This window comes from Tuber melanosporum (assembly GCF_000151645.1).
Source record: "Tuber melanosporum whole genome shotgun sequence assembly, scaffold_9, strain Mel28".
In the NCBI taxonomy this organism is placed as follows: Eukaryota; Fungi; Ascomycota; class Pezizomycetes; order Pezizales; family Tuberaceae; genus Tuber; species Tuber melanosporum.
Genome location: NW_003299139.1, coordinates 1359862 through 1369327, shown reverse-complemented (window position 1 = coordinate 1369327; position 9466 = coordinate 1359862). Strand labels below are relative to the sequence as shown.

General features: G+C 50.1%; 3 protein-coding genes; 1 reads left to right on the top strand and 2 right to left on the bottom strand.

Annotated features, from left to right (window-relative positions):
- Positions 1-320: 320 nt before the first annotated feature.
- GSTUM_00011799001 (uncharacterized protein) lies at positions 321-721 on the bottom strand (the record flags this gene model as incomplete). Its single annotated transcript, XM_002842152.1, has 2 exons — positions 321-508; positions 592-721. The coding sequence occupies 2 exons, from the start codon at positions 719-721 to the stop codon at positions 321-323; spliced, it is 318 nt and encodes a 105-aa protein (XP_002842198.1).
- Positions 722-3016: 2295 nt separating this feature from the next.
- GSTUM_00011797001 (uncharacterized protein) lies at positions 3017-4192 on the bottom strand (the record flags this gene model as incomplete). Its single annotated transcript, XM_002842151.1, has 1 exon — positions 3017-4192. One exon carries the CDS (start codon positions 4190-4192, stop codon positions 3017-3019), a length of 1176 nt encoding a protein of 391 aa, XP_002842197.1.
- Positions 4193-4320: 128 nt separating this feature from the next.
- On the top strand, positions 4321-5303 carry GSTUM_00011796001 (uncharacterized protein; the record flags this gene model as incomplete). XM_002842150.2 has 1 exon in its annotated part: positions 4321-5303. Exon 1 carries the CDS (start codon positions 5052-5054, stop codon positions 5301-5303), a length of 252 nt encoding a protein of 83 aa, XP_002842196.1. The 5' UTR covers positions 4321-5051.
- Positions 5304-9466: the final 4163 nt, after the last annotated feature.

The following is a 9466-nucleotide window of genomic DNA, read 5'->3' as shown; positions in this document are numbered from 1 at the left end:
GTCGACTAACGAATACCAAAAACTTCCTATGAGGGTATCTGGAATCCCGGAATCTGAAGCCAATTGACCATAATACAGCTGGTATGACGTAAAACTTAGCTATGAGGTGCACGAAAGAGAACCCCGATCAACGAATAACACGAGATCTGCCGGGGGGGGGGGCTGGGGAAACCTCGCACACAATTTACACCACCAGCCAAGGACATCTGTAGAGTAGAATATTTATATCTCAAGAACACGGAAGAGGCCCATCCCTTTTTTTTATTTAGTCAATCTATGGGTAGGTTCTATCCTCTCTTGTTACTTCAGTCCGCGCCTTCTTAAGAACTCGGCTTCTCGGCGTTGGCATCGGCGCTCTCCTCCGGCGGGACAAGAACCGTCTCCTTCTCCAGCAAATCCCCAAGTTCCCCAGACTGATGCATTGAGACAAGGATATCACATCCGCCAATAAACTCCTTATTAACGTAGAGCTGAGGGATAGTTGGCCAGTTGGAGTATTCCTTGATACCTACTCCAGATCCCGCCACCAAAATTAGCCCGAACCCGCTACCATGGCTGAAATTGGCAGGGGAAATAAGAGGAAAAAAATACCCTCCCGAACCTCGTCATCCTCCAAAACATTGAAGGCTGCAAATTTCTTCGGGTCAACCCCCTGCAAGCCCAGAATCTGAATGGAAGCGCGGGAGAACCCGCACTGCGGGAATTCCGGAGTTCCCTTCATGAAGAGGACTACCGGCGCAGTCGACAAGACGCCCTCGATGGTCTGGCGGGTGGATTCTGAGAGCAACCGGAGTTGTTGTTGCTTGTAAGAGAACTTGTAGGCATTTGTGAAGGCTGGCATTGACGGGCGAGTAGTTGTCTGGGACCTGAGTTAGGGATTCTCGTTTTCTCCCGCCTCGTTTCCCCGGGCTCCTCTAGCAGTGGGTGACTAGGATGCCTCACCTGGGATAGTATCCGGGATTTCGACAGTAGGAATCTCATTTTGACTGTATTGTCCGAAAGAGCGTGGGTGTTCGGATGTTGTGGGGGCTCTGTGTGGAGGTGAGGAAATTGATGTCGCTAATTTTTTTGGAGGGGAGGTGTGAGGATCGCCTCTTGCTCGATGGTCTAACTTACCGTAAGGTTGGTACTGTACTGTACTCATACAAAAACTTTGGATGTTTTGGAGTCCATGGTCTACTACCGGTAGTAGCCACGGTCTTCTATCTACTTGAGCCTCAACAACCTCTCCGTAGTATTCTTGAGTGGAAAGTTCGGATTACTGCCTTTTCCGATAATATTCATGCCAACTCCCTTGAGATCACTACCCGAGTACCAGTAATATTCCTGTATGATACTGTAACTTATTTCTTAACTGGTACTCGAGTATTATCCATATACTTCTTTCGAAATATGCCAGTGAAAAGCTACTTGCTTTGACACGTCAAAACTACCCCTAGAAACCCGGGACTCTAGCCCCGATCCCAATGCATAGATTTGGCAATCACAATCGCTATCCTATATAGCGGTTTGGAGTGTCCTTTGCACGAACAAGATGTCCTCCGACTTCCATTTTCTGAGGGGCTTGAGGGAAATCCCGAATCTGTATTTGGTGTTCCAAAGTGCCCCCAGGTCCTGTCAGCGGGTCCAGGGCCGGGTCACACTACCGCGATTACGATACAACAGCACCGAATAGCCCTCGTCTCCCACGTCCCCGACCAACCAAGAATAGCCTGGGATCTCCTGCGGCTCGAGTTCGCAGGATGAAAAGCGATAGACACTGGTTTAACGGAGCCCATTTTCTCTAGAGATTACGGCGTGCCTGTGCGGAGATTTCTCTACCTGGGAGGCCTTCTCCTTTTCTTCCCCCTTGGTTGATGGCCTCACTTCCTCCAATTCGCGGTGCTGGTGGGGCTCTGGGTGATACCTGAAGAATGCTTGATGCTGATGCGGTGTTCTAGCCCTATGGGATACTACTCTACTATTGCTGTGAAGATACTCCACTTCACCTCGCGGAATATCCTCCTTGTGCGGTGCGTGAACAGTGCTTGGCTAGAGGAGGGCACCAGGCCCGCTTTAGAACCACACGGCGGGTAAGGCCTGCGCGCAGAACGACATACGATAGCACGCCCAATCATCCACGTGACCTCACCAGCCTCCCGGCTGGAGCTACTCCCATGATCGCAACTGCTCATACAGGAACTTGCTCTCTCATTGAAGGAATTTTAATGGGATTGGAGGGGTCAGGATATCAATGACAGCCCGGAGTTGATGGTAGGGGGAGATGACGGGGGTTTCGGAGGGAGGGAGCGAATGGCTAGCTCAATTGTGGGGAGGATTCTTGGTGTCCCTGAGTGTGTGGCGGTTCTCCGTGGTGTAGAGCAGGGCAGTGGTAAGTTTCTCTCATGCGATAGATATCCCACCTTGCACCCCCTCCCCCCACAGAACACACTCCCATCCCCCCAGATTATCTCACGCCACTTCACCCAACCGGCCCCGGTCAACTAGCAACCTATGAGGAGACATTACTCCAAGGAAGTTGAAGAGGCAAAAACGAAAAAATAGCCATTTTAAACAGCCAAAATGCTAAATACCGCGCCCGACCTTAACTCCGCAAATGCTAACATCCCCGTTTTAACAAAGCTCCCAATATCCGTTTTAGGAATCCAGCGGCACAAATGAAAGTATACACACTCTCTTGGGTATAGACAAGACAAGACAAAAGATGGAAGGGAGGAAAACTAGCAAATAAGAGAGCAGGAGGGTAGCTGTGCACGGTATGGTGTAACAGCTACCCCTGCTCTTTCTAACCCTAAGATTATTATACAGTAGAAGTAAATGAGAGAGTTGAGTAAGTGAAAGGATGCGGGGACCGTCAAAAGGGAAAATTAAGGAAAATGCTGATGAGAATATTAGAATATGCTCGAAGTAAACACTAGGTAAGTTTCAGATCCCCCGGAGCTCGAATCCTGTGGTGTGGTACATTCCTCTCAAGCCTTCCAGTGCGAGGATTCTATAAGCAATCAGTAACGGGCCCTCAGACAATATCCCATGGCACAGAAGTGTAGTCGAAACTCACAATAGCCCCAGACCGAAACCCCAGACAGCCATCCTTCACAGTAGGGACCATGTTTTCCGGGAGCCCCATGAATTCGTCAAAACTGATTACGCGTGGCACACCGGTCGAGCCATGTTCGTTCTCCGGCTTGCCGGTCTTGTTACCGGTAGGAGTGTTCGAAACACTTGCAGACTCATCATCTTCATCGGGCGGGCTCTCCTCAACCGTCACTGTTAATGGAGGCCGATTGTGAGAGGTTAGACTGTGGAGGTGCACTTTCATCAATCTGTTTCGATCAAAGGGTCTGTAAACGGATTTGCGCCATCCGCGTTTGCGAAAGGCGCTTGGCTCTGGCTCTGGTTGCTCCGCAATCGTTGGATAGGCCCAAGGGTCTTCCCCACAAAAATTGCTGCCGGAATAAAAGTCGCGCATGGAGCCATACCGGAAGGTTCTCTTGCCAGTATCTAGTTTGCTGTCCCCCGCGCCGGGCTTGGTTTGGGTGTCTTCCTGAGGGGCGCTCTTGTCAGAGTGTGTCTCTTCCCATCGTACCAAGCGCTTGAGTGCTTTTTTCTTAGGGGGCTCCTGTTGCGGTGATCCATGAATAGAGAAAGGTTCGGTAGTGGCTCCGGGTTCCGGGTTCTCGTTTCCGGGAGCAGGCTTTTCGTTGGGCCCATGGTTTCCTATTGCTAATAAGGCTTTCAACTTTTCCTGCAAAGCCGCTTTCTCTTTTTCTGACTCTTGAAGCCTGACTTGTAGCTTGGCAGCCTTCTCCGCCTGATTCTTGGTATAACTCCTTTGATCCTGTAGCCGTTTCTCCACCGCTCTAAGTTTTCCGCTATGATCCGATTCGCCAGTGGAATCATCAGTGACAAGTACTCTGCTGATACTGCCTCCAGCATATTTAATGGCAGGCCCCTTGCGAGCAGGTTTCTTCAGTTGAGCGATATTTTTTATCGCACTTATCCTGGTATCGCGCTTCGGAGCCTCCGTTGCAGATAAAATGTCAGGCAGAGTAGAGCCATTAATAAGCTTTCGAGCATCTACCCTAGCGGAAGCTTGAACCAATGTGGCACCATTGACCTCGTTCTTCTTCAGGGGCGCTGATGTCCTCAATCTCTCCGCAGCAGCAGCGGCCTTTGGTTTTGGAAGATCCATGATTTTCCGCGCCCTCCGAACCTTGATAGCTGTTTCTTTGATTGGTTGAGATGGTAAGCTCCCGTTGGTGATTTCTGGGAATTTCATCTGATATCTCTCGATTACTCGTTGCTTTGCTGTGCGGAAGACTTCAACTGGTGGCCGCTCCTGTGGAGTGCATCCCCCCGATATATCACTTGAAAGGGAATCCGAGCTAGGCGTGGTATTTAAACGGTTATCCGGCAATCCAGTAGCGCTCAGGGTCGGCGAGTGTCTACTGCGCAAGTCATTCTTGCGGTCTATCCTAAGACGTAAGCAAGATGGAGCTGGTGAATGGAAAGACGGAACTGTGCTATGACTGGGTTCTCGGGACATCGTACCCGCCAAATCAGGGCCTCTACAGTGCTCCCTACGGCTGCAGGATGAGCTGTTATAGACTAAGTTAGCGCCCCATTCTGGGTAATGAGGTGTATTTAGCTTGACACATACCATATATCAGCCCTCCTATTATCCAAGATAGCTATACCGGAACCACAACGACGGCATGATACAACGCTATCTACCGAACTACCTCGCGCCAGAGCCACCTGTGAACCGGGCGCGAGACGATTGGTTTCATTATGGCGGTGCGAAAGTGGACCGTTCGCTCCAATATCTGGCGGTGGGGGGCTATAATGTGGCGAAGAGACACCAGTTCCTTCAGAGGTGGTGCGTTCGACAGCTTCTTTCCCTCTGTGGGATAAGGAACTTGGCCCGAAGCATGGGGGCCCTCCGTTGCTTTGAGCATTAGATGGTTCATTCCATTTAAACTGTGTCCGTAATATTTCATGCTGTGAGTCTCCAACCGTTCCGTCTTGTGCCCGCTGCCCCGGGCTTGCAGATGGCAAGGACCGATAGCCATTGGTCGGTTGCCGTGAATTGCGCCCGTCCCGGTAGCCTTCGAGAGGCTCCAAGGCCACTGGACCGCCTATTAAATCTCGTTCACGTTCCTCTTCAGAATCTGGGACCTCCGAAACCGATGGAGGCCGCTTCAATCTCCTCCGACGAAGCGCACCACTCCCGTTTGCGCACTCAAGGAAGGAGCGCTGATCAGCTGAAGATTGCGAAAATTCTTGGAAGGTTGGTGAGTTGACTGCCCGGCGGAGTTTGGAATGTGGAATTGGGGTAGCGTCATCCCGGGGGTCCTTGATCGCCGGTGATGTGCGATTCCAACTTTCTTGGTAGCCATTGGTAGATGCAGATCCGCTGCGTGATCTATTATCAATCACAACAGCAAGTTTTCTACTCCCAGGGAATACATTCGCAGATCTTGACATGCCATCAGAGTAGTAAGGGAGCTCTAGCACATCAAACCTTCGCTCTGCCCCTGCATCAAACTCGCTCGGAACATCATGAGAACTATACTGGGGTACTTCTAGGCTATCGACGTCGGTTGGGAAGGCTAGGCTGATGCCGTCACCCGTGCGGTGAGCGAAATCATCCTCTCGGTCCCTCGGCGAAGTTATCTTACTATTCCCCAATGACCCGCTCACCCTTGCACCATGCGAATCCAGAGCCTCTCCGATTGGACGTTGAGGTTTGGAATTTCGAGAACAATCATACTTGTTTCGCGCAGAGCCCTCTTCTTGAAGATCAGCTGGGGAAAAGGTCATCCGGGTACTGCCTTTGGATAAACTACTTGATCTACCAGATGAAGTATCGGACGCATTAGCGGAAAGACGGGGTATTTTGCATGGCCTGGATCCAGTAGGCGAGGCTGATTGTCGACGAGGCCCATTACCGGGGTCAGCTAAATGAGTGGCACAGCGCTGGCATTCCCAAACCCTCGAATCAACATTGCTATGTGGAAAGAAAAGCGGGGTTAATACGGTAGTCAGGTTTAAATGAAATAAAAGGATAGGAATATATACTCACGTCACCCCTCTAGTTACCGAGATTGCTGGATCATGGCATGATGCGTGATAACTCCCAAGACATCTGATACAGCTAACAATTAAATCGATGGGGGTAAATTCTGGCTTTTGGCACTTGATGCAGATTGGCCCCTTGTGGGGACCAATATCTGATCCATTGTTCGAGAATACGGAACGCGGGGATCTACCACTTGATATTGACATAGCTGATGTGGCAGAAACCGGCGAAGCATTCCCGGGCTCTTGCACTGCAGAGCTCGTGTAAGGTATGCTGGGGATTTCATACGGGTTATCCCCTAAAGAGACAAATTCAGATCTTATCTGATTAGACTCGGAATTGGTGTATTGTTCGGGATGGTAGTAGCTGGAATATTCGAACGGTAGGAAACTCGGTGTTTGGAAGGCAACGGTTGTTGTGTGTTGAGCCCCAATCTCGCGTAAAGTATCATCCTGGCTCGCGTTCGTGTTTCTGTCACGTGTTGCCAAGAGTGTCAAAATTTAATGGTCTCTAGCAGCAGCGAAAAGAGAGTGAGTGGCAGGAACAAACCCATTTCTAATATGATCAAGATCTGGCATGCCGGCGCCATAGGAATAGTGTAAAGTGCTGTAATGGCCCGCAGCTGCATAGGAGAACAATTGATCGTAAGGATACCCCCCCATCGCGCCGTATGCTTCTTGTTCGTAGCCATTATCATGCGCTGCCGAATACCGGATCCCTTGACCAACGACTGGCTCAGGAACACTACCTTCCCTCGCAACGCTCTCCTCCCTGTCACTTCGAAAATGAGGATTTCCAGACCCCTCCCCATGACTAGAAAACCCTATGCTGTTAGTACTCTTGTGTTCAGCCCTACGCTCTCGTTTTCTGGATCGATCCCGTGAGGATCTCTTGTGGGGTGAGGTATGTCGGATCCTTCGTCGTCTAGATGATTCTCGTTGATGATGTCGGCGTCTGCCCCTCTCAACCGACCTTGACCGCCCCCCAAACCGTTCTTGGTTCCGCGAGTCATCCGTCGTGCTAGATCTCTCGGCGTGAGAACTGCCCCTACCTCCTTTCCTTTTTATCTTAGATGTAGATCTCCGGCTCCGATGGTAGCTAGCATTCCGAGAGGAGCTTTCACGACCGTAATCACGTCTAGCTCGGTGTGTACGTTCTGGCTATGCAATTTTATCAATATAAACCTACCTCTGCCGTGAAAATCAGAGTAATAATACCTCATGTCCATCACGATAGTCCCGGGTGCGGTTTTTGCTGCTAGACCACGGATACTCCTACCTTGCCAATATTGCTTGTCAGCTTAATACTCAAAGCAAATGCTTTATGAAAATATATGACTGAGATGGGAAAATCCATATCGCAGGGTTTCGTGCTCTGCATCAGGTCTTTTCAGTTCTAATTGGACCTCATCCTGCCAGACGCTTCCATTGGCTTGCCAGCATCCTGTCCCGCTAGGCCCAACAGCAGATCACATCCTACTTCCTACGTGCTCATCCAACCCACTTACTGCTCATCTGCAGCGAATTCCAATTTACACCAACACATGAAAACCACATCTTACCCAACCGCCACGAAGCATCAAATACCATCAAGTACGAATCCCCAAGGTTACCCCTCTGTGCACCGATGCCATTGGCTCCAGCCGATACTTCTACCTTCTCTGCTCTCCTTTGAAATTCAAACTCAAGCTCCGCAATGCCTTCACATCGCAGCACCCTCTGGTCACCCCGAGGCTCCCACAGAATGGAAAAAAAATCCCATATTGTCCCTAGACCGACCCCGACTTCCGCTCTCGACACATTCGAAAATGCGGGGCTCTAGGAAGCGGAGCAAACCTAGTTAAACATGAGACCTCTCCCACCCGTGAAAGTGGTCCGGTTAGAGTGAAAGGCCCAGCGACGTTATAAGCATAACAGAAACTTGTATCTGTCGATCGCAGTCATGCAGAGGAGGCTCAAATGGAGCTCCATTTGCGGTGTGCAGTCTATTTTTCTCCATTCACCATTCCTCAATCCCATTGGTCGAAAAAGAGGAGTTTGGTAATGACAGCATATACTTGATGTTTCTGTAGATGATAATTGATGGCCATGGTCGAGAAGACAGGTTAACACGCAAAGGCGAAACCGTAACCCAGCAGATCTGAGCGCTCGCCACGCCAAACGGGCATTTCGGAGAGTAAAATATGACCCAGGCCATTGTGGAGTCGCTAGATAAGATGAAGCTACCCATGATAACGACATTGAGGCAGTCGGACCTTTTACCAGATGATCATCATTTGCAGCAAGGGCTCTTGGTTTTCGGTGTCCTTTACTACTCTCGTTTCCCATACCTGTGAAGAGGAGGACAAAGTCCTATCCAGGTGACAACCCGTCACACAGCAGAGGATAGCAAGGGCAAAAACAAAGACAAAGACAGAAAAAGCAAAAACAGTAAAAGGTGAGGAAAGCGAAGGCAGGTAGAGAGAAAGAAAAGAAAAATAGAGAAACAAAGAAACACTTGCCTTGGAGCGAAATTCTTCAGGCGTCGGATGATTTGGGTCACTCTCACCAGACCCACTCTTACCTCTCCCTGCCATCACTCCCTCCCTAGTAAGACCACAGCCTCCCTTGGAAGGCAATGCAGCGGACCCGTTCGTGCGGATGTGTAAGTTCGCTTCGAGCACAAAGTTGGTAGAAAAGAGGGGGACTAAGTGGCCCTAAAGAAAATTCTTGGGTAGAAGTGGGGTTGCGGGTCAATTCCTGAAGGGAAAGACACATTTGTGAAATAACGAGGTTATGGGGTTGGGTTCGAGAGCTTTGGGTTGAAATGACGTGAAAGATAGTGACTGCTGTAATTGATATAGATGAATTGAACAGGCGTCTAGCCTTAAGGGAAGGGATGGGAAGGGAAGAGGGAACAGAGGATGTTATGTTGGTGGATGAGAAGACGAGGCAATTTCAGAATAGAAAGGGCAAGGGCACCAGGTCCCTTTAGGTGACTAAGCGGAAAAAAGGGTGAGGGGCGGTTCTCATGCCATCATACCCAACATCCATATCATACCGTAGAGTGCCGGCAGGTGGGCAGTTAGACTACCTCTAACCAGACCCTCACACGGTCTGCCATGATTTGGGAGGGTTGAAAGAGCGAGAGCACACCCAGTTCACTTTCTGGCGGCGTGGTTGGCAGGGCGCTGTTCACGCACCGACACCCAATCTACTCGAGTACGGTACGGCTAATCACTCAAAATAAATAGGCGTCCGCCTGTGGCTGCATCCCCCGAGTCTTAACAACTGCCTGCGCAGGGAATTTGACACGTCCATCCTCTCTGCTCAACCACTGTTTATGGCCGGCACCTCCATTGTTGAGAATTTAGCAGGCATCATTTGGCCTTATTATACGGTAATT